A 20,886-nucleotide genomic window follows, 5' to 3' on the forward strand; every position below is an offset into this window, starting at 1 on the left:
CCTTTCTCCAGCCCAATCTTACGGCCGTCCCAATCATCTGATCGAACGTGGCTTAGCATCCTCGGCACGAAATGCACCAAAGCTTGCGGCCGAAAAAACAAAGGAACAATCTCCGAAAAGATCCATTTCCGTCGTCGTTGGCTGCAAGCGTTGATTGAATCGACCGAAGCGCAAACTTCGTGGTTCCATCTGTTTGCCTTCCAGTGGTTTCACGTACTGTTTAACTCTCTCTTCAAAGTGCTTTGCAACTTTCCCTCACGGTACTTGTTTGCTATCGGTCTCGCTGTCATATTTAGTCTTGGATGGAGTCTACCACCGACTTTAAGCTGCACTCTCAAGCAACCTGACTCTAGAATGCATCGGTTTGCATGAATCAGTCGTTCGTCTCTATGGGCCTAGCACCCGCTCTGGATGTCCCTGTCAAAGGAACTTGAAACATACGACAATTCATGATGCACCAACACATTAACGCCGCATCTCTTGAACGCCTAAACGTCAAGACTTGGCGCTGGACTTTTCCCCTTTCGCTCGCCGTTACTCAGGGAATCCCATTTGGTTTCTTTTCCTCCGCTTAGTTATATGCTTAAATTCAGCGGGTAGTCTCGCTTGATCTGAGGTCGAATATAGACAATTGAAATTTGAATGTTGATCCATCATGCTAATCATACATGGCACACATTCTGGGTTGTTTAGCTGGAAACGCTAAATACCCTTTTAGTGATGAATGTGCTACAAAGCCATCAAATAATCACCAAAGGAGTCAGCATTCGAAATGTTTAGAAATAATCTCACGACGCCGAAATGAATCGCGACGATTCAGATCTATTTCATTTTGGTTTGTCAAATTTCGATAACGACGCTCAGACAAACGAAGCCATCGGATATCCAATGGCTGCAATGTGCGTTCGAATGTCGAGTGATCAGAGTGTCCTGCATTTCACACCGATTAACGTAGCTAGCTACGTTCTTCCTCGACCAGCGAGCCGAGTGATCCACCACTGGCAGTAGTAATTTTTGCTTTCATGCGATTCATTTGCAGAATCACAATTCAATTGTTTCAATGATACTGGCTCAATGTTGTTTTGAAATGAAAAAGAAAATGCCTTGTACCTGTGGCTCCAGCAATCGAATTATGCTCGAATCTGGTATTTAAACCTAGCGGCACTCAATACAAGCGACACACTACATCCACGTTCATCCCGAGGACAAACAGGAACCGTAGAATAGGCACCAACAGATAGCAAGGAGAATCGCCAACAAAGTTGTACATCGGTAAGTGTCAAGTTCCACTGCTTTAAAGAAGTCTAACTAATGCTTTTTTCCATGTTACCCAGATATAATAAAAGCCAAGTTTCAACTTCAGAACTTTCAATGACAACACCGATCGCAACACAAGTCAGTCGATCCATTTGTGATAACGGGCAACACATCGTTCGAATTGAGAATCAAGTGTTTCATTGTTCAAACAAAAACACCGATAATGATCCTTCCGCAGGTTCACCTACGGAAACCTTGTTACGACTTTTACTTCCTCTAGATGTTCAAGTTTGGTCATCTTTCCGGCCGAACATTGCCACCACGAGGATGGCTACGTTGGCCTGTCCGAAGACCTCACTAAAACATCCAATCGGTAGTAGCGACGGGCGGTGTGTACAAAGGGCAGGGACGTAATCAACACAAGCTGATGACTTGTGCTTACTGGGAATTCCTCGTTCATGGACAACAATTACAATCCCCAATCCCAATCACGAAAAAGTTTCACTCGGTTTCCCGCTTCTTTCGAAGTAGGTAGACACATGCACGCTGATTTTTTCAGTGTAGCGCGCGTGCGGCCCCGGACATCTAAGGGCATCACAGACCTGTTATTGCTCTTTTTCATACGGCTGAAACGCCGTTTGTCCCTCTAAGAAGCGTTCGAACAACACAACGGGTGTTCAACACTATTTAGTAGGCTAGAGTCTCGTTCGTTATCGGAATTAACCAGACAAATCGCTCCACCAACTAAGAACGGCCATGCACCACCACCCACTGAATCAAGAAAGAGCTCTTAATCTGTCAATCCTTCCAGTGTCCGGACCGGGTGAGTTTTCCCGTGTTGAGTCAAATTAAGCCGCAGGCTCCACTCCTGGTGGTGCCCTTCCGTCAATTCCTTTAAGTTTCAGCTTTGCAACCATACTTCCCCTGGAACCGAAAAACTTTGGTTTCCCGGAAGCCGCCAGCCGAGTCATACAATAAACTCTGGCTGATTGCTGGTTGGCATCGTTTATGGTTAGAACTAGGGCGGTATCTGATCGCCTTCGAACCTCTAACTTTCGTTCTTGATTAATGAAAACGTTCTTGACAAATGCTTTCGCTTTAGTTAGTCATGCGGCGGTCCAAGAATTTCACCTCTATCGCCGCAGTACTAATGTCCCCGTCCGTCCCTCTTAATCATTACCTCGATTCCGAAGACCAACAGAACAGAACCAAGGTCCTATTCCATTATTCCATGCAACAGTATTCAGGCGATTGATGCCTGCTTTGAGCACTCTAATTTTTTCAAAGTAAACGTATCGATCGCCCACGACACTCAATGAAGAATACCGTGGGACAATGCGATATTCTGCTCAGCATGACAGTAACCACCGTCAAGTGGACCACCATGCATGAGCTGAGATCCAACTACGAGCTTTTTAACCACAACAACTTTAATATACGCTATTGGAGCTGGAATTACCGCGGCTGCTGGCACCAGACTTGCCCTCCAATTGATCCTCGTTAAAGGATTTAAACTGTACTCATTCCAATTACGAGAACGCATAAGCGAAGCCCGTATTGTTATTTTTCGTCACTACCTCCTCGTTCTGAGAGTGGGTAATTTGCGCGCCTGCTGCCTTCCTTGGATGTGGTAGCCGTCTCTCAGGCTCCCTCTCCGGAATCGAACCCTGATTCCCCGTTACCCGTTACAACCATGGTAGGCACATAACCTACCATCGAAAGTTGATAAGGCAGACACTCGAAGGATATGCCGCCGGCACGAGGCCATGCGGTCAGCTGCAGTTATCCAGAGTCACCACCGTAAGGTGTTGCCACCTTTGGTCTTGGTCTAATAAATGCACTCCACCACGAGGATGAAGCTTTTCGGCATGTATTAGCTCTAGAATTACCACAGTTATCCATGTAATTGGTCAACATCCAATGAATCATAACTGATTTAATGAGCCATTCGCGGTTTCACCTTAATACGGTATGTACTTAGACATGCATGGCTTAATCTTTGAGACAAGCATATGACTACTGGCAGGATCAACCAGGTAGCAGCAAATGTTATAGACTTGCTTCATATTCAGGTAATTGTTGGTGACAATTAACCAGAATATTCAACTGTCAAACATTGCTTGTGTTGTTGCAATAACAACACGACATGACGATTGCTTCGCACATCACTGTTTAGGTGGAAAGCTTAGCATACATCGATCATGCCACAAATCGTACAAAGTACGATCAAAACCCGTAATCTTTCGATTTCAGGCATTTTCGTCGATCTTCTTCAGCTTGTTGCAATGAACGACTGGCTGTTCCACTATTTAATCCGTACATTTAAGCACGGAAAGCGAAAACAAGCCAAGTTCTGGATCCATCCAAAACGACCACGTAACCACGAATCCGATATGAGACCATTATTGAGCAGCTCCAAGTTGACGGGAATCTTCAGCAGTTGAGCATTTCAGTCCATGCCTTAAAGATTAAGGGGAGACCCAGAAATGCACGGCGCTGATTTGAGATCCAATACCAAACACACTACATCCGAGTATGGATTAGAATCTCAAACGCCGAGACTTAAGCGAAAAACCGAAGCTTCTCGCTCAAGCCCCACGCTATGAAGCGCGTTAACCAATTTGAATGTGTGAGACACCACGATTTCTCCGGTTAAGGGTACTACTGTGATAAGGCAAGCGTCAAAATGGAGAAAGCGCTTCGCCAAGCCGAAAACTCAAATTGCAACTGCAGCACTGACACAGCGCTAACAAGTTACAATCCTCGCTTGTATCAACTTTGTCAAATCGTCGATTTCTTTCGAACGATCGTCTCGCCACAAATATATCAAACCTTGACCACGATTCATAGTATAAGTAAAATGAGCATTGCATCAACTACGAAACACGGGATATTTAGTAGCAGTATATATTTATTCGTAAAAAAGTTGAGAGAAGCAGCAAAATCCAATGATACGAGAAATATACACACATATCAAAGTAAAAAAAGGCAGATCACAGTGATCCATTCGCATATACATGAGTATTGTTACATTGTAGACATGCGCGTTCCGACACTTGACGAACTTTGATTTTTTTTGAGACCCATACTCACATCTGAATGGTATGTTGATTGTGATTTGATTGTATAATCAACTAAATAAATAAAAATGCAAATGGAAAATGGATGAGCTTATCATTATGGTTTCAGATTTTTCACAATAGACCAACACGGCTCATGTATATTATTTTTTGTTTGATTATGCTTCATTCTTTGCTCATTAAAAAATGCATGACTAATATCTAATAGCCAAGATTGCCATGTTGGTCGTGAATGAGTTACATCATTTGGACATATATTGTTTTAAACACAACTCAACTCATTTCTCAGCAATCAATACATTGGAATATGAATAAATTGTTTGTTCAAGTTGTCCTGTTGATTCCATTGGTTGTTACTACGACGAATGCAGCAGCATCGACCACTCCTGTCATTATCGATACAGACTGTGGTCAGTATTCGGATGATGTTACGGCCATGGCCATTATGCATAGTTATGCTGACCAAAATAGAGCCCATATTCTGGCCATTGTTGCCAACGATCGATACGAAGGAATCGTCCCAGTAATTGAAGCCATTAATCGCTATTTCAATCGCACCGACATACAAATTGGCGTGACAAAAGATCAGAATGCATACGATTCTGGTCGAAATCTTACTTGGCCAGATTTTGTCATTCAAAATTATCCACATCCAATGTATGGTCGAAATGACCAAGCGGAAAATGCCGTTTCATTGTATCGACGAATGTTGGCCACATCGGCCGACAACAGTGTAGTTATTCTATCCATTGGTTTCTTCACCAATCTAGCACATTTACTTGATTCCGAAAGCGATGAATACTCACCATTATCCGGTCGTCAATTGATCCAGACCAAAGTGAACAGAATGATTGCAATGGCCGGTAACTTTCCCAATGGCAGTGAATGGAACATTGAGAAACAAGTTCAAGCATCACAACACGTCATAAATCTATGGCCCACATCGGTCATATTCACCGGTGCCGAAGTGGGCCAACATTTGCAATGTGGACAAAACATTATCAACGACACACGTCTAGCGAACAGTCCGATCAGAGAGGCTTGGATCATTCAAAAAGAGCAAAACATACCAGACGCATGTTTCGATGAAGTGGCTGCATTCATATCCATCAATGGTGTCGAACCATTCTACAAATTGGCATATGGAACCATGCAAATATCGTCGGATGGAAAGAATATCTGGCACCAATCACCGGATAATAAACCAACACGTCTGGCCTATGTGAAACAGGTGGCCAGCGATCAGCAAATATTGAATGTAATGGATCCTTTATTGCAACGATAAATCTCAACACATTCCAATCAGATCTGGCTTGACATTGTTGCATTCATAACGTAATTCTCGGAAACATTTGCTCTTTCGAATTCGATGACCACAATCGATTTTTTTCATTAAAATCTGTTCCGATTTGCAACTACAATTGTGCAGCTGTTTTTGATAATAACAACCAACATCTTTGCTGCAATCGAATAGCAAAAGTGGCGGTTGCATCAAACGTTTTCTATCACAAATGTATAGGTTCATTCCGCATGGAGTGTGGGGATGCAGGTAGCGATTAAGATCCAAACCATTGTAGATTCCAGGTTGTGGCACATAACAAATGCATTTGGTTCGATCAACCTCACCCAAGCGATATTCCTCTTCAAGCATGAACATTTTTTCCAAATGTTCCATTGCATTCTCAGAAAATGAAAATATAGATCCATCATCATCGTCGTCATCTTGGCCATGACATTGTCGTGCCATTATTATTAAAATCGTTAGACACAAATTGATTGGCCACATGTTTGAATTTTTCCAATTTCAATCATTTTGTTTATAATTTACATCATCATCATCAATCATCTAATCAAATTAAATAAAAAAAAAATCAAAAAAAATCCATTTTTTCAAACATGCGCGTTAGTAACTCACGTATCACAATGAATTGCATTTTGTCGATGCACACATTAGATTAAAGTCACAAGTCACATTGCAACATAAAAAATATAAAAAATATGATGACTAGCTCAAAACTGTATCCATTTGTTGTAGTCTCAATAAACTGAACACAACATTATGACCATGTCTGCAGTATGCTCACACCTACTGCAAAAACATGGCAAAATTTTGATTCTTTCATTCCATTTAGCAACTCTAATCTAATTATTATTAAATAAATTTTTTCATTTCAATTGAGCTATGCGGAAAGATAAACTGTTTCACTTTTGAAATTGCTCTTTTCTAATCTTGCAACTCTGATCAAACAATGTCCGATTCTGATGTGATTACTGCATCCGGTGCCGTTGATCCACCACCACCGACAACCGGCAATAATGGTGAGTCGATTCTATTTCCATTCTCCCCATATATTATCATTAATTTGTCTTTAGATGAACAACAGCAGCAGCAGCAACAACAACAACAACAACAACCACGTACTTGGTCAATGATTAAAAGTCTGGTGATGCGAGCGTTGTTTTTCTATTTCATCATGTCAATGTTTCGCAAACAGCCAACGAAAACACCACCCGATTCCGGTGCTGGTGGCGGTAGTGGTGTAAATATGCCAAGTCACGGTTCAAATCTTTATCCAAACGGCACTCACATGGATCTCTTTCTATACATTAATGAAAATAAATATGGTCCAGATTTCGACGATTCTAGTCAATTGGTTTGGTTCAAACCTGATCTTATCTATGGTGATTGGCTCAGTGGTCCCACTGGTAATGGTGAATACATTGAGCAAGTGAATGTCAATTTATCGCCAAATGTTCAAAATAATGGTTCACTATGGTTGCACATAATTGTCGTGCCGAATGGAGCAAGTCCGAATGCCAAGGATCGAGATAACCATAATCCAGTGTATACGATACAAAAAAGCAAACAATTGAATCGATACAAGAAACGATCGTATAAAAAAACACACAACCTATTGACCGGACAGACTGCAGCCACCGAAGAAGAACAAGCCAAAATCAAACAAAACATTCGACACGAAATTCTCTCTCATTGGCATCCAAATCTGACCATCAATCTCATCGATGATCATACACCGTGGACTCGTGGTCAGGTTCCAGCTCCATTACAGGAGTACATTGAATTCGAACCGATAAGTGGCAAATATTATCCCATCATATACATTAACGATTACTGGAATCTGATGCGTGATTATCAACCGATCAATGAGACCGTTTCGAACATTACGTTTCGGTTCACATATCAGCCACTGTCGTTGTTCAAATGGCAAATGTACACCGCTCAATCGATGCGTAACAAATGGACTTCGTTGATGGGTCATGATGCCAATGAACAAGACGACGATGAACAGGATTTGTTAAAGGAGACCTTTCTGGAAACATCACCCATTCTGCTCGGACTGACTGTCGTTGTTTCCATAACCCATTCAGTATTTGAGTTTCTTGCATTCAAAAATGGTAATGCCCACATCACTATGATAACAATTGATCGATTGACTTGCTTTTTTTAGACATACAATTTTGGCGAAATCGTCGTTCACTAGAAGGGCTTTCCGTTCGATCCGTATTCTTCAACGTATTTCAATCGCTCATTGTATTGCTCTATGTATGCGACAATGACACAAACTTTATGATTCGTATTAGCGTCCTGATCGGTTTGGTCATTGAATTGTGGAAGATTAAAAAAGTGGTCAACATTGAACGTGTGGACAACGAGAAATGGTTCGGTTTGATTCCTAAATATCGCATCACCGATAAAGGGTCGTATGTTGAATCATCAACCAAACAATACGACATGGTAAGCATCAGAAAATGTGTTTCATTAACCATATAACCAACTCAATTCATTTCCCCTTAGCTGGCATTCAAATATCTGTCATGGATCCTGTTTCCATTATTCGTCGGTTATGTCATTTATTCGCTCATTTACAATGAACACAAAGGCTGGTATTCTTTCATATTGAACATGATTTATGGATTCCTACTCACATTCGGTTTGTTTTGTCATATTTCTTTCACACCAATTTAATGCATTCTCTCTCTCTGTCTTTCTCCGTAGGTTTCATAATGATGACACCACAATTGTTCATCAATTATAAACTCAAATCTGTGGCTCACCTTCCATGGCGAATGTTGACTTATAAATTCCTCAATACATTCATCGATGATATATTTGCCTTTGTCATCAAAATGCCCACAATGTATCGTCTTGGATGTTTCCGTGATGACATTATTTTTCTCATCTACGTTTACCAACGATGGATATATCGAGTCGATCAAAGCCGTGTCAATGAATTCGGTGTCAGTGGTGAAGAATTGGCTCAAGCCGAACACCAACAGCAGCAACCACAACAACAACAACAAACACAAACACAAATCGAACAGAATGGCAATGTTCTAGCCGTAGGTGACGATGATGATGGTGATGGCGGCCATCATGTGGGTGATACAGAATCGAAAAAAGACAAATGATACACCCCCACCACCACCACCACCTACACATTCGAACCAAACAATAGATTGTCCAAAAACTCAATTGTAAACAATATTGGAGAGTGATAATTTTGCAATTAAAAAGTTTTTATTATTTCAAATTTAACTTTATTCATTTATTTAAGAGAAAAAAAATAAAAAAGAAAAAAACCACACCACTTGACATACAGAGACATGTCATAAATTAGTTGATCAACAAAATCTATAAACAACAAACGAATAATCCGGTTCGGTGGGCAAAACACAAAACATTGAACAGATTGAAAAATTGAACAATGATTAAATGAGATAGAAACAGATAAATGTGGATACATAAATCAGTAAGAGGAAATGTGTGAATGAACAAAAATTTAGAATAAAACTATAGTTGAGAAATTTTGGAAATAAACTTGCAATGAATAAATGAATGATTGAACAATGTCTTCTTTTGCCATATTCGTGTTGGATTCGTTTTTTATAGTTTATTAAAATGGCCCATTCGGACAGTTCAAACCACCAATAGAGTCAACTGCCATTGTAATGAGCCATTTGAGGGAAAAATTAAAGTTGTGCTTATTAGCAAAAATTTGAAACGAATCAATTTATTAAATGAATGACCAGTTAGAATCATTTGATCACAATCAAGTTATTACTTGTCCAATAGTATAGTATCAAGCCAAAGGCATAGATTCATTGGATTGACCATTGCGACTTGGATACGGCGGATTCCGTATTCGATGTAATCGTTGTTGAATCAAAGACTGACGATTATTGTTACGCATTGGTCGTACATTCCAACGATTTGAAGCATTGTGGCCAATGCCGACAGGACGACGATTACGATTCAAATTACGAACACCACCATTTCCAGCGGCACGTCGTCGACTGCTACCTCCATTCGCAATACGAACTTGGTTTAAACCTTGATCAGCAGCATCAGCAGAAGCATCAGCAGTAGCAGAAGCAGAAGCATCCACATCATTGTCATCGTGTTCATCATCAACATCATCGAGGAAAATGACAGATTGATCAGTATTCACTTCCATTACATCGTCTTCATCTTCTTCGGCATGAATGTCCGAAATTCCACCTGCATCTGCATCATCATCACCATTATGATAATCGTTGCTATCATCATTATCATTACTATTATTGTCAGTGGTGGTGGTGGTGGTGGTGAACAGATTATTTGAAAATGATCCAAAATTTTCATCAAAATTGAGCATCGATTCATTGGCTCTGCTGATCAAATTGAAGAATCGTCGAAGACGGAATTGATCGGGAAAGTTTGACGATATCGACAACACCGGTGGCGAGGATGATGTCGGTACATGTACAGAATTTGATGATGGTGACATACTCTCTACTTGATCCAATGACACATCGCTTTCATCGTCGTCGTCGTTGTTGTCATCGTCATCGTCATCTTCATCGTTGTCATTTTCATCACTTTCATCAACATAGATGAATAGATTACCATTTGCATCATTCTCTCCATCCACTTCATCTTCGTCGATAATTTCTACTGCATCGTGGAAATTTACATAACTGTCATTGCCAACATTATATTCTGGATGAGAGTTTGAAAAATTCAACAGAGTAGAAAATGCATCACGAAACGATGAATCTAATCCGGCAAGAATTTCATCCAAGTTTCCATGTGAACTCGATTCATCATTGCTATGTTCATTGGTGAACGCTGGATCGGTGAGCCGAGATTCGATCGATTCTTTTCGCTCTTTCTTTTCTTCTTCACTGAGATAATGATCGAGAATCAGATTGATCAATGAATGGAATCGAATAGATTTGGTCATCCGTGAAAATTTCTTGCGACAAACGGGACACTGTTGTTTACCGCGACGACTCCAGGCATTGATGCATGTGAAGCAGAATGTGTGTTCACAATTGAGAACGGTTGGTTCGTGCATTATATCACAGCAAACGGAGCAGGATATTTCATTTAAAAGAACATTTTTCAAAGCATCCGGACCTTTCACCATTTCTGCTTTCCGTTTCAATTCCTTTCGGACCATTTCTGCTTCTGCACGAATTGAATCCAACTCTTGTTTTTTGTTTTTGAAATCTTTTTCAAATTTAGAAAAATCCGATTTAATTTTCATCAAATTGATTCTCATCGATTGTTCGAAATGTTTACGATCAAAGTCACGTTTTATATCATCTTCACCAGGTTGTGTAGACAGATGGGTAATGTCACCAGTAGCTGTACCAGCACCAAGCACAAATGAGCATTGAATTGTTTTGCCCAATGTCGCATTTCTTTGCATATTCATAAAAACTTGATAATTTTCAACGAAAACATAACGAAAACTCGAACTTTCAAACGGCCCAAATGTCACAAAACAATTGTCGGTCAAACGCACTCGCCAAGCTACTTTTTGACCATTTACATATACACCATTTGTGCTCTGTGTACAAAAAAAAAAAAAAAAAAAAAAATGAAAACATTGTTGATAAATCATCATCATCATTGCAATTACTTACGCGTAAGTTTTCTAGATACCAAGATGAACCTAGATTGAAGATTCGTGCATGAACTCGAGAAATTTCAATAGATGTGATGTGAAAATCCGATTTAAGATCACGACCAATTGTCATTGGCTATTGAATTGAGAAAAAATTGTTTGTTCGACATTAGAATCAAGGAAACATGAATGTTACAGAATTGGATTCAATATTTACGCTTTTGGTCAAAATCATTTCGTTGAAGCAGTTATGATCAGGTTTCGTGATGATACGAATCAAACCAGCAGCTATTGACACATCTTTCTTTTCTTTTGATAATAGCTGCTGCAATGCTATTTGATCAAAAGACGGTTGTTGTAGTTGATGCGAGACATTCGGTCGATAGTTGATTAGATGTGATGGAGTGTTGGCATTGATGTAGAGATCATTTCGTCTATTGTCAGACATTATGGGATATATATAGTTTATATCTTAAGACAAATTTAAATGATGATTTTCTAACAAATAAAAACACACAATCTTAATATTCAAAATTAATTTTCAAAATTCAAAATTACACACATTTATTACAAGAATGTGCAACCAGTCAATATGACGATGATGGTCCCATTTTTCACAAAAAGAAATGTACAACCATTAATATAGATCTTAAAGAGTAGATTATTCAATTCATCACGTTTCCAAAACGTATCGTGATGAAATATGAAATAGAAAAAAAAACAGTCAATGTGAAACAGTTTGGACAAAAATTGAACTAACCTGCATCAATTGCTACTGCACACGATGCACATAATCGAATGAGTGTCGTCGCTTCTAAACTAAAAAAAATATCCAGATTGTTGTGGCAGGCGGAAAAGACCAGTGTCGACACCTAGCTTTAGTCACAGTGTTTAATCACTCAACTATTCAACATGCTGCTAACATGTGTTGACATCATCTCTCTCGCTCACACACACTCAGTGTGTGGCTCATCTATTATTGCATGTACATTGCAGCATGAGATGTCGCCACAAGAGTCCTTATCTTATTCATAGATGCAATTGCATCATCATAAGAGAAAGAGATAAATAAATCCAATTCAATTCAATTCAATTCAATTCAAATTCATAGGCCAAACGTCACAAAAACAATTTTACATTTACAAACAATATGTCTACGTTGAAAGTTTATTCATTTGCCACACGTAACGTAAAAAAAACGTTTTATCAACGTTCGTTTGCAATAAAAATAAATGCAATGTAATGATGATATGATGATACACAATCCGAATCTCATGATTCAATGGATAAAATTGGTTTGAATATTATTTCGTTAGCATTTGACCTATGAGATCATTTCGTTTGTCCGTATTGAAATTGAATCGATTTTCCAGCCAAATGTTTAGAAACAATTCTTTTCGTAATTGACGTTTCGACATCGTAATTGTCCAACAATGACGATGATGATGACATGCTTTTAAATTATTCAGGGTTGTCTGTTGACTGAGAATGTTGAGAAAATGAGTGCGACAACAATCAATCTGGTCATCGTTGAGTAGATGGGAATTTTTACATAGCAAACCATATCGACATTGACTTGTCGTAACGGTTTTCAATGTTTGCTGTGCCACACCATCCAAATGAAATTTGCAGCCTTTCCGTTTGGCCAATATTTCTCGCAATCGAGTAACATCTTCAGCAGAGAATAGTAACTCGAGATTTTGCTGTCCGAATCGCCTGACCAACCGTTCCAAATGATTAAATTCATGTTGGATTTTTGCATGACAATGTGCTTGACTTTGACAATGTCTTTTTCGGTCTTGAACCGTATCACGAAATGACCGTTGACAATAATCACAATAGTATTGTTTACCCATCAATCAACATAAATGTGTGCAAATATAATCATCAATGTGTGGGTAACGCTTTGTGTGGATGTTACCCTATTATCATATGTTTGCTTCACGATCATCAGTGAGGATGATGTGTGTGCGTTTGTTAACGTGTATATTTTCTTTTTCTCGCATCATTTAAACACTAATATAAATATATTCAATATTATTCAATATTCATCTGGAATCTGCTGATCTCAAACAACAGAAATGAATCTATTGTCTCCTGTTCTCCTGGTGATCATCACATTCTCCACAATCATCGAATCTGTTGACAAGAGCAATTTTAAAACCTGTGAACAATCGGGTTTCTGTAAACGGAATCGAAACCTTGAACAACGACCAGATCGATTTCAACTGGTCGATGGAACCATTGCTGCTGCATCCGATCACATTGCATTTCAATTGAAAAATGTCGACACTGGAATCATATATCAGGCTCAATTACAATCACTTTTGGCTGGACAAACATTTCGTTTTCGTGTAGATGAAATTGATTCACCGAAAAAACGTTTCGATCCAAGTCAACTTGTATTGATGGCCAACATCAAAGGATCGAAAATCAACATTGTTGACCAATTTTCCAATGGATTCACAGTCGAAGCTGTGGATCAACCAAAAAACAAAGTCGTCGTTCAAATGAATCCATTCCGATTAGATGTATACAGTATGGGTGAATTGGTCATGGTTGTCAACCAAAGAGGATTGTTCAATTTCGAACATTTTCGCCACAAGCCTCAAGGTTTGAATTTTTGAAAGAATTTTTTCAAAAAAAAAAAAAAAAAAAATTAAATCAATTTTTTCACTCTAACGGCACAGAAGCATCCGAGACTGATCCAAATACTGATTGCAACGAAAATTGTTGGGAAGAAACATTCAAAGGTTCAACAGATAGCAAACCAAATGGTCCAATGTCAATTGGAATGGATGTAACATTGATCGGTTTCGAACATGTGTATGGCATTCCCGAACATGCCGACAGTTTCGCTCTCAAAGATACAAAAGGCAACAGTGATCCATATCGTTTATTCAATTCGGATGTATTCGAATACGAGCTCTACTCACCAATGACATTGTATGGCGCTTATCCCTTGATGATAGCTCATTCTAGTGCGCCGAAAACTGTCGGTTTATTTTGGTTGAATCCATCAGAAACGTGGATCGATATTGAGTCCTCCAACACCGGTATCGGTGGCCTGTTGACCAATTTGGTTTCCGACTCGAAACCGAATAAATTGACACATTGGATCAGCGAAACCGGCCTGATTGACATGTTTTTCTTACTCGGCCCGAATGCTGCCAATGTAATGCATCAGAATGCTCAATTGTTTGGCACAACACGTTTGCCGCCAATCTATTCAATTGGTTATCACCAATGTCGTTGGAATTATTTCTCCGATCAAGAAGTGATGGATGTGGATGAAAAAGCTGACATTTATGACATTCCCATGGATGCGATTTGGTTGGACATTGAATACACGGATGGTCGATCAAAAAAATATTTCACCCATGATCCAGTCATGTTCAAAAATTGGCAATCAATGATTCAAAATTTGACGGCCAAAGGTCGACGATTGATAACGATTATCGATCCTCATTTGAAACGCGAATCTGGCTATCCCATCTACGATGAAGCTTCATCACAAGGTCTATTGACAAAGGATGCAAAAGAAGACAAAGATTTCGAAGGTTGGTGTTGGCCCGGTTCATCAGTATGGCCAGATTATTTGAATCCAACTGTTCGTGATTGGTGGGCCGATAAATTCGATCCTAAATTGTTTCCCGGTTTCGAAGGCGGTATCGTCGATTATTGGAACGACATGAACGAACCATCTGTGTTTAGTGGACCGGAAATTACGGCACCACGAGATATGCGACATATGGACAATGTTGAACATCGTGAAATTCACAACATTTATGGCTACCTCATGACTAAAAGCACCTACGATGGTTTGCTCAAACATCGTCCCAATCTTCGACCTTTCATTCTGTCTCGTTCATTTTTTGCCGGTTCTCAACGAAATGTGGCCGTATGGACTGGTGACAACATGTCCAAATGGGAACATTTGAAGATTACGATCCCCATGCTTTTGTCACATTCTATCGTGGGCATAACATTTATTGGTGCCGATATCGGTGGGTTTTTTTTCAACCCAGAATCTGAAGAAATGATGATCCGTTGGTATCAGGCATCCATATTTCATCCATTCTATCGTGCTCATGCTCATCTCGACACGAAACGTCGTGAACCATGGCTTTTCTCTGATTTCACTCGACAATCGATTCGACAGTCAATTCGAATCCGCTATTCTTATCTGCCGTACATGTATCAATTGTTCTATGAAAACGAACAAACTGGAATGCCACCATTCAGACCATTGTGGATGCAATTCCCCACCGATTCGAAAACCTTATCCATCGATACGTCACATATGCTTGGTTCAAATCTTTTGTTTGCGCCCGTTCTGGACAAAGAAGCCAAACAGCTAGATATCTATCTGCCCAGTGAACAACATGAACAAACGTTCTGGTTGGACGTGTTTGCTCATCATGTCTACCAAGGGGGCCAAGAATATCGATTTGAAGTGGACATAAACTCGATACCCATATTCCAACGAAGTGGAACTATCATTCCTAAACGGTAAGCTGCTTACAGGCAATCAAATGTTTAACATTGTTTAACATTCAATTTCAATTTTTCAATTTTCTTTCTTTACCTCACGCACACACACACACACACACACACTCAGTGAACGACCAAGACGTTCAGCCGTATTGGCAGTCAATGACCCAATTTCATTGCAAATCTTTCTCAACTCCAACGGGTCAGCATCGGGTTTCATCTATCTTGATGATGGCCAAACGTTTGATTATCAACGCCGAAATGCCTTCATCTCTGGTCGATTCAATTATTCAAAACGAACATTGACGTATACGTTTGACAAAGGTGATCCAGATTCGAATCGAGCTTGGCTTGAACGTGTCACAATTGTTGGTTATCCCTCCAAACCGAATCGAATCCAAATCATTGCTGCTGAGGAATTGTCATCCCAATTGGCATTCAAATACGATCAACAGAAACACTTGTTGGTCATTCGTAAACCTGCCGTCATGTTTGGGCAAAATTGGCAAATCAAGATCAATTGATAATTTTTGTGATATACAATACACGATTATTAATAATAATAAAAATAAAATTGAAAAACTGTACAATTTTCATCATGGTGACAACACAAAACCATTGATCGCGAGATATCCATTGAGGGTGGGATCACGGCCTAAAAATCGGCGAAACAATTCATTAGTTTCGATAGCACCAGTTTGTGCCATAAAAGTATCTTTGAATCGTTCGCCCATCTGTCTGATGGCTGGCTCATTGTGGAGATCGCGTTCACGAAAAGCGTCAAACAAATCGGCGGCAATCACCTCAGACCATTTGTTGCTGTAATATATTCCTTCCTGGCCATCACCTTTGAATAGATCAAGCCATGAACAAGTGTGGCCATTCTCTTCGATCGCTTCGAATGGCATCATCCATTCGGACCATGTTTTACGCAGTAAACTTGTCGAATGATCATGACTGGTGTGAAGATTTAGATCCAGTGCCATCAAATACAGTTCATATTTCAATGGAAATGATACAAAATGATAATAGGCTGTCAAACCAGAGAGAAGAAACACAATGATCATACAATCAATCATAAATCAATCACTCAATCACTCACATTTACGAATTCGGTCGAAAAATTCCTCTGATATTGGCTCACCAGTTTTGAAATGACTGCTGCAACCTGCAATGACGGGATAGGAATTCAATGGCCATAATCTCATGAAATGTGACACCATATTGAATGTGTCGACTTCAATGTTGGCCAGGCCACCCAATTCAGTGTAATCGACTTGAGTCAACAAGTGTTGCAATACAAAGCCAAACTTGCCGAACAATTGAACCACTTGAGAAAAGTTGAGCAATTCTTTGCCGGCAGCCTGAAGTTTTTGTTTCTCAAGCTGATCAAAAACAGTACCACTTCGATGAGCAAAATCCATGAGGAAAAATACCACCGGTTTAGTATTCAATGAATCACTTCGTGCAATCGGCATAAATATTCGTGATTTCGGCTGAAATGGATCGAAATAAAAGGAACCATATTCGCCACTGGAACGGCCACTGTCATCGAATATTTTGAAATGATGAACATTTCTTCCCCAAACATTCGGGTCATCTTTAATCTCAACAATTTTGATGCCAAATAATCGCTCGGCAAATTCAAACATTCCAGCAACGACACGATCCAATTGGAAATAGGCACGAACTTGGCCAGAATCAATCTGATAACGTTCGCGTAGAAATAGCCGTTCAAAGTATTTCAGATCCCATAAATGCAATTGTTCGATCATTATGTTTGATGGCATGAACGTGCTGGGCGCATCTTGTGCTCGTCGACCTTCTGGTCGAAATTCCATGGCAAAATCTTTGATTTCTTGGAGATTTTTCGCAAATTTAGCTTCACTTTGGCTACCCAAGCCATTCATGAAGGCAAGAACATTGTCAACATTTCCGGCCATTGTATGACATCCAGAACCTCTTAAATCCAAGACCATTTTGGCAAAATTTTCATATCCAAGTAGCTGAGCTTTTTGATGTCGAAGTTCACGAATCTTTTCGATGGACAGAAAATTATTTAGATTCGAACCAAGATAAGGTGCAGCACGAGCATTGTAGGCAAGCCAAAAATCCTTACGCAACGTTTGATCGGGACAGTATCGCATGAACGAATTGAAAACGGCATCAATATCATGATGGTTCAGCTGTGTGATCACATGGTCCGGTAGACAATCCAGAAATTGGGGTGAAATTATGTTTGACTGAAACACGCTATTGGCTTGCATGGCAGCTGTGATAAAGTTTTGCTGTTCTTTATTCAGTTTTTCATTCACCAAATTGTACACGTTCAGTTGGTCCTGGTGTTTCAAGCTTAAACCGACCAATTTCGCTTCACGAATATATCGATCGACAAGTTGTCGTTTCTGTTGGGCTTGAAATTTCCGTTCCTCATCAAGTTTGTTTGTTTTGGCCACCTCTTCTTGATGGATGTGGTTACATTTCGACGATGCCTCTTTTTTGCCATAATCTGCTGCACGGGCTTTCATTTCACACATGAAACAATAGATGCTACGATTCTGGAATCGCAATCTGGATTTAGCCAATCGTTGCATAAAGAAATGGTCGAATAATCTGAAATCAAATTCATTTGGTCGTATCACTTTGAAAGCACTCAATAGATTCAGATTGTATTGCAACGGCATCAGATGTTTCTCCATTTGGCCAATGAATTCGTTTAGCTTTGCATTCGAAACATCTTTTTCATCAAATTAAAGCACAATTAATATTTAATCCTATTACATCCATAAACCAAGGCAAACAATGCTTACCTCCATCTTCAAATTCCTGTTTCAACGTATTGCTGTATTCATCAATGAAATGTTCAAATTCCAACGATAATTTACCGGATGCGAGAACACATTTTTCCACATTTAATCCATCAAACGGTATTTGGCCAGTTGTAGGTAATACGAGAAATTCATTCGTCTCTTCAGTTTCGCCAGGAATCTCTGGAAATCTGTCAAGGCAAAAATACAAAATTAGCCATAGCGATAGATGAAACATTATCGACGACAAACATTAAAAAGGTGGGTTTCTTTTCCTCTTCATTATTATTATTATTACGTCTGAAGAGATCATATTTGGATTTTGACGTCAAACATCGATGTAGCTCTCTTCCATGGATTGAATTGAAACGAATAAATTTACTCAACAACATCGTTGTGTTGTGAATAATTAATATATGTGAAAAATAATGTGAATAATTATCGTTTGAATTTGAATTTCAATTTTTTCAAATCAGATGTTTCAATAAAAGGTTACATGAATTTTTTTTTCAAATTGATTGTTTTTGAATGGCCCCCAAGACAAAACATGTGTGTGTTGGTCAAAGTTTCAATGTTGTGAATTTGCCATCAACCAATAAATCATTGATATATCAAATAAAGATGCTGTTGACGCGGAGGGTCACTCGTCAAACTTTAAATTTGCTGGTCAGTTGTTTTCGAATGGACAAAAATTTCAGCCGTCTCCATGGTCAAGTTGTTGTTGGTCGCTGTGCATTGTGCACCGAATCACCACGAAAGAATGGTGATGAAACGAAATTAAACGTAATAATAATAATATATTGTTTTGTAATTGGTTAATGGAAACAATAATAATTCGCCGATTTGATCACAGAAAATCTACACAATCCCGAATGTTCTTTGTATGGCGAGGATAGCAATCACACCTTTCATCGGATATCTGATTGTCCGAGAAAACTTTGATTATGCATTGGCAATGTGTGCATTCAGTTCGCTTTCCGATTTTCTCGATGGTTGGATTGCCCGGAAATTCAATTCAATCTCAAAACTTGGTTCCGTACTGGATCCACTGGCCGATAAGTTTCTTGTGGCTTCATTAACACTAACACTGACCTATGTCGATATGATTCCCGTATGGCTGACTGCATTGATATTCACACGTGATTTTCTGATTATTCTGGGCGGTTTTTGGATGCGATATCGATCATTACTACCTCCGATAACGTTCAATAGATTTTTCGACATTTCAACATTTTCTTCGGAACGTTTTCGTCCAACATTTGCTTCGAAAGTGAACACTGGATTTCAATTGTCATTAGTGTCGCTCACACTGGCCTCTCCTGTGTTTATTGATTTATTCCGACACTTTGATCTTTTACTACCGTCACTACAATGGGTGACTGGAGCGACAACACTCTGGTCTGGATTGTTGTATATCAAACGATTAACTGCTAATCAATTGAATTAGAATAATACAATCAAATATAATCAAATTCTATCAAATTCAATCAAATACAATCATGTTGTACATTTTTTGTTTCCATTGTTGTTATACATGTATAAAATTGCAATTATGGCCATCTGTTTTCATGTTTTTTGTTGGAGAAATAAAATGAAGCGAACAACTTCCGAGAACGTGGCTAAAAAAGACAATCAACAAACAAATAGTGAGGATCCAGATGATCCAAACCAATCAGCCGAAAACGAAGAAGAGGAATCATTTTCGTTGACCAAATCGGCCATCGATGATTTACCATCCACTGCCGTACAATCCATTCATCTGGAGGTACCCGAAGGACAGCCAAGTTTGGTGGAAAACGTTGATGAAGAAGCCTTTCTCTGGAAAGAATATAAAATGAAATGGTCCAAAGTACGTAAGCAACGAAAATCATCTGGACCGACGTCGTCTCGACAGCAGCCGCCACCAGTGGTTGGTAAACAACGTTCAATCACAAAACAACAACAGCAACAGACACCACAAAGAATTGCGACCAACAGTGGCAATGTGATTGTCGCGAACAACAACAAACAGCAGCAGCCACCAACACCGGGGCCAAAGCGAAATTCATCACAACAGACGATCAAAACAGTCGAACAAAATCGAAAAGTAGTTAATCAAGCAAATTCTGTTGTCAAAAGCAAAGAACGTCGTGATAATGTGAAAAAAAATAAAAAACGCAAATGAAAATGATTGATGATTGATCGAATAAAATTTCCATTCTTTGTTTACCGCCACCAGATGGTGTACACTGTGCACATGAATTTGTAAAAAATTTATGAAAAAAATTCTCCACGAGCCAGACAGGAAATTCTCAATTAGTCGAATCAAACAAAAAAAGGTTGTAAACGACCGAA

The 20,886-nt window shown here is 39.3% G+C and overlaps 8 protein-coding genes and 3 non-coding genes across 14 annotated transcripts in view; 5 read left to right on the forward strand and 6 right to left on the reverse strand.

Moving 5' to 3' along the window:
• The window catches only part of LOC124496352 (large subunit ribosomal RNA), a 3,752-nt gene extending 3,132 nt beyond the window's left edge, over nt 1-620 (reverse strand). The window contains exon 1 of the ribosomal RNA XR_006959341.2: nt 1-620. This exon is cut by the window's left edge and continues 3,132 nt beyond it. This is a non-coding gene — a ribosomal RNA (large subunit ribosomal RNA).
• Nucleotides 621-854: 234 nt separating this feature from the next.
• On the reverse strand, nt 855-1,007 carry LOC124496351 (5.8S ribosomal RNA). The gene has a single exon (XR_006959340.1). It is a non-coding gene; the product is annotated as a 5.8S ribosomal RNA (ribosomal RNA).
• A 471-nt stretch (nt 1,008-1,478) lies between these two features.
• Nucleotides 1,479-3,296, reverse strand: LOC124496356 (small subunit ribosomal RNA). Its single transcript, XR_006959344.2, has one exon. It is a non-coding gene; the product is annotated as a small subunit ribosomal RNA (ribosomal RNA).
• A 1,085-nt stretch (nt 3,297-4,381) lies between these two features.
• Nucleotides 4,382-5,752, forward strand: LOC124496228 (uncharacterized). Its single transcript, XM_047059727.2, has one exon. It carries the CDS (start codon nt 4,570-4,572, stop codon nt 5,620-5,622), a length of 1,053 nt encoding a protein of 350 aa, XP_046915683.2. The 5' UTR covers nt 4,382-4,569; the 3' UTR covers nt 5,623-5,752.
• A 608-nt stretch (nt 5,753-6,360) lies between these two features.
• LOC124496223 (putative lipid scramblase CLPTM1) lies at nt 6,361-8,890 on the forward strand. Its single transcript, XM_047059723.2, has 5 exons — nt 6,361-6,656; nt 6,711-7,754; nt 7,808-8,094; nt 8,155-8,290; nt 8,356-8,890. Exons 1-5 carry the CDS (start codon nt 6,587-6,589, stop codon nt 8,766-8,768), a joined length of 1,950 nt encoding a protein of 649 aa, XP_046915679.2. The 5' UTR covers nt 6,361-6,586; the 3' UTR covers nt 8,769-8,890.
• Nucleotides 8,875-12,138, reverse strand: LOC124496222 (uncharacterized). 3 transcript variants are annotated; one of them, XM_047059721.2, is made up of 5 exons: nt 12,012-12,138; nt 11,814-11,899; nt 11,469-11,749; nt 11,271-11,387; nt 8,875-11,194 (listed from the first exon to the last, which is right to left on the reverse strand). In XM_047059721.2, exons 3-5 carry the CDS (start codon nt 11,697-11,699, stop codon nt 9,440-9,442), a joined length of 2,103 nt encoding a protein of 700 aa, XP_046915677.2. In that variant the 5' UTR covers nt 11,700-11,749; nt 11,814-11,899; nt 12,012-12,138; the 3' UTR covers nt 8,875-9,439. The 3 variants fall into 3 exon arrangements, with proteins under 3 accessions (XP_046915677.2, XP_075589347.1, XP_046915676.2); XM_075733232.1 differs by having other exon boundaries at nt 11,469-11,899; XM_047059720.2 differs by having other exon boundaries at nt 11,814-12,062.
• Nucleotides 12,139-12,404: 266 nt separating this feature from the next.
• LOC124496232 (uncharacterized) lies at nt 12,405-13,107 on the reverse strand. The gene has a single exon (XM_047059732.2). The coding sequence runs from the start codon at nt 13,105-13,107 to the stop codon at nt 12,556-12,558; it is 552 nt and encodes a 183-aa protein (XP_046915688.2). The 3' UTR covers nt 12,405-12,555.
• Nucleotides 13,108-13,181: 74 nt separating this feature from the next.
• Nucleotides 13,182-16,341, forward strand: GCS2alpha (glucosidase 2 subunit alpha). 2 transcript variants are annotated; one of them, XM_047059716.2, is made up of 3 exons: nt 13,182-13,864; nt 13,942-15,763; nt 15,873-16,341. In XM_047059716.2, exons 1-3 carry the CDS (start codon nt 13,333-13,335, stop codon nt 16,267-16,269), a joined length of 2,751 nt encoding a protein of 916 aa, XP_046915672.2. In that variant the 5' UTR covers nt 13,182-13,332; the 3' UTR covers nt 16,270-16,341. The 2 variants fall into 2 exon arrangements, with proteins under 2 accessions (XP_046915672.2, XP_046915674.2); XM_047059718.2 differs by having other exon boundaries at nt 13,190-13,864; nt 13,945-15,763.
• Nucleotides 16,273-19,095, reverse strand: LOC124496221 (uncharacterized). The gene is made up of 4 exons (XM_047059719.2): nt 18,805-19,095; nt 18,556-18,743; nt 16,848-18,482; nt 16,273-16,778 (listed from the first exon to the last, which is right to left on the reverse strand). Exons 1-4 carry the CDS (start codon nt 18,942-18,944, stop codon nt 16,342-16,344), a joined length of 2,400 nt encoding a protein of 799 aa, XP_046915675.2. The 5' UTR covers nt 18,945-19,095; the 3' UTR covers nt 16,273-16,341.
• CLS (cardiolipin synthase) lies at nt 19,067-20,445 on the forward strand. The gene is made up of 2 exons (XM_047059728.2): nt 19,067-19,335; nt 19,406-20,445. Exons 1-2 carry the CDS (start codon nt 19,081-19,083, stop codon nt 19,997-19,999), a joined length of 849 nt encoding a protein of 282 aa, XP_046915684.1. The 5' UTR covers nt 19,067-19,080; the 3' UTR covers nt 20,000-20,445.
• Nucleotides 20,087-20,760, forward strand: LOC124496231 (uncharacterized). Its single transcript, XM_047059731.2, has one exon. It carries the CDS (start codon nt 20,087-20,089, stop codon nt 20,714-20,716), a length of 630 nt encoding a protein of 209 aa, XP_046915687.2. The 3' UTR covers nt 20,717-20,760.
• Nucleotides 20,761-20,886: the final 126 nt, after the last annotated feature.

The sequence above is a fragment of the Dermatophagoides farinae genome, chromosome 8 (assembly GCF_024713945.1).
Source record: "Dermatophagoides farinae isolate YC_2012a chromosome 8, ASM2471394v1, whole genome shotgun sequence".
Classification (NCBI taxonomy): Eukaryota; Metazoa; Arthropoda; class Arachnida; order Sarcoptiformes; family Pyroglyphidae; genus Dermatophagoides; species Dermatophagoides farinae.

Excerpts from the sequence above, each read along its gene's own strand:
- LOC124496228 (XM_047059727.2), top strand. The coding sequence starts at position 4,570 with ATGAGTTACATCATTTGGACATATATTGTTTTAAACACAACTCAACTC.
- LOC124496223 (XM_047059723.2), top strand. The coding sequence starts at position 6,587 with ATGTCCGATTCTGATGTGATTACTGCATCCGGTGCCGTTGATCCACCA. Across the intron at positions 6,657-6,710 it reads ACCGACAACCGGCAATAATG|ATGAACAACAGCAGCAGCAG; the intron begins GTGAGTCGATTC and ends ATTTGTCTTTAG. Across the intron at positions 7,755-7,807 it reads GTTTCTTGCATTCAAAAATG|ACATACAATTTTGGCGAAAT; the intron begins GTAATGCCCACA and ends TGCTTTTTTTAG.
- LOC124496222 (XM_047059721.2), bottom strand. The coding sequence starts at position 11,699 with ATGTCTGACAATAGACGAAATGATCTCTACATCAATGCCAACACTCCA. Across the intron at positions 11,388-11,468 it reads AAATGATTTTGACCAAAAGC|CCAATGACAATTGGTCGTGA; the intron begins GTAAATATTGAA and ends TCAATTCAATAG. Across the intron at positions 11,195-11,270 it reads GGTATCTAGAAAACTTACGC|AGCACAAATGGTGTATATGT; the intron begins GTAAGTAATTGC and ends TTTTGTACACAG.
- LOC124496232 (XM_047059732.2), bottom strand. The coding sequence starts at position 13,107 with ATGGGTAAACAATACTATTGTGATTATTGTCAACGGTCATTTCGTGAT.
- GCS2alpha (XM_047059716.2), top strand. The coding sequence starts at position 13,333 with ATGAATCTATTGTCTCCTGTTCTCCTGGTGATCATCACATTCTCCACA. Across the intron at positions 13,865-13,941 it reads TTTTCGCCACAAGCCTCAAG|AAGCATCCGAGACTGATCCA; the intron begins GTTTGAATTTTT and ends CTAACGGCACAG. Across the intron at positions 15,764-15,872 it reads GGAACTATCATTCCTAAACG|TGAACGACCAAGACGTTCAG; the intron begins GTAAGCTGCTTA and ends ACACACACTCAG.
- LOC124496221 (XM_047059719.2), bottom strand. The coding sequence starts at position 18,944 with ATGTTGTTGAGTAAATTTATTCGTTTCAATTCAATCCATGGAAGAGAG. Across the intron at positions 18,744-18,804 it reads AAGAAACCCACCTTTTTAAT|ATTTCCAGAGATTCCTGGCG; the intron begins GTTTGTCGTCGA and ends TTGCCTTGACAG. Across the intron at positions 18,483-18,555 it reads ACAGGAATTTGAAGATGGAG|ATGTTTCGAATGCAAAGCTA; the intron begins GTAAGCATTGTT and ends TTGATGAAAAAG.
- CLS (XM_047059728.2), top strand. The coding sequence starts at position 19,081 with ATGGCCCCCAAGACAAAACATGTGTGTGTTGGTCAAAGTTTCAATGTT. Across the intron at positions 19,336-19,405 it reads GTGATGAAACGAAATTAAAC|AAAATCTACACAATCCCGAA; the intron begins GTAATAATAATA and ends ATTTGATCACAG.
- LOC124496231 (XM_047059731.2), top strand. The coding sequence starts at position 20,087 with ATGTATAAAATTGCAATTATGGCCATCTGTTTTCATGTTTTTTGTTGG.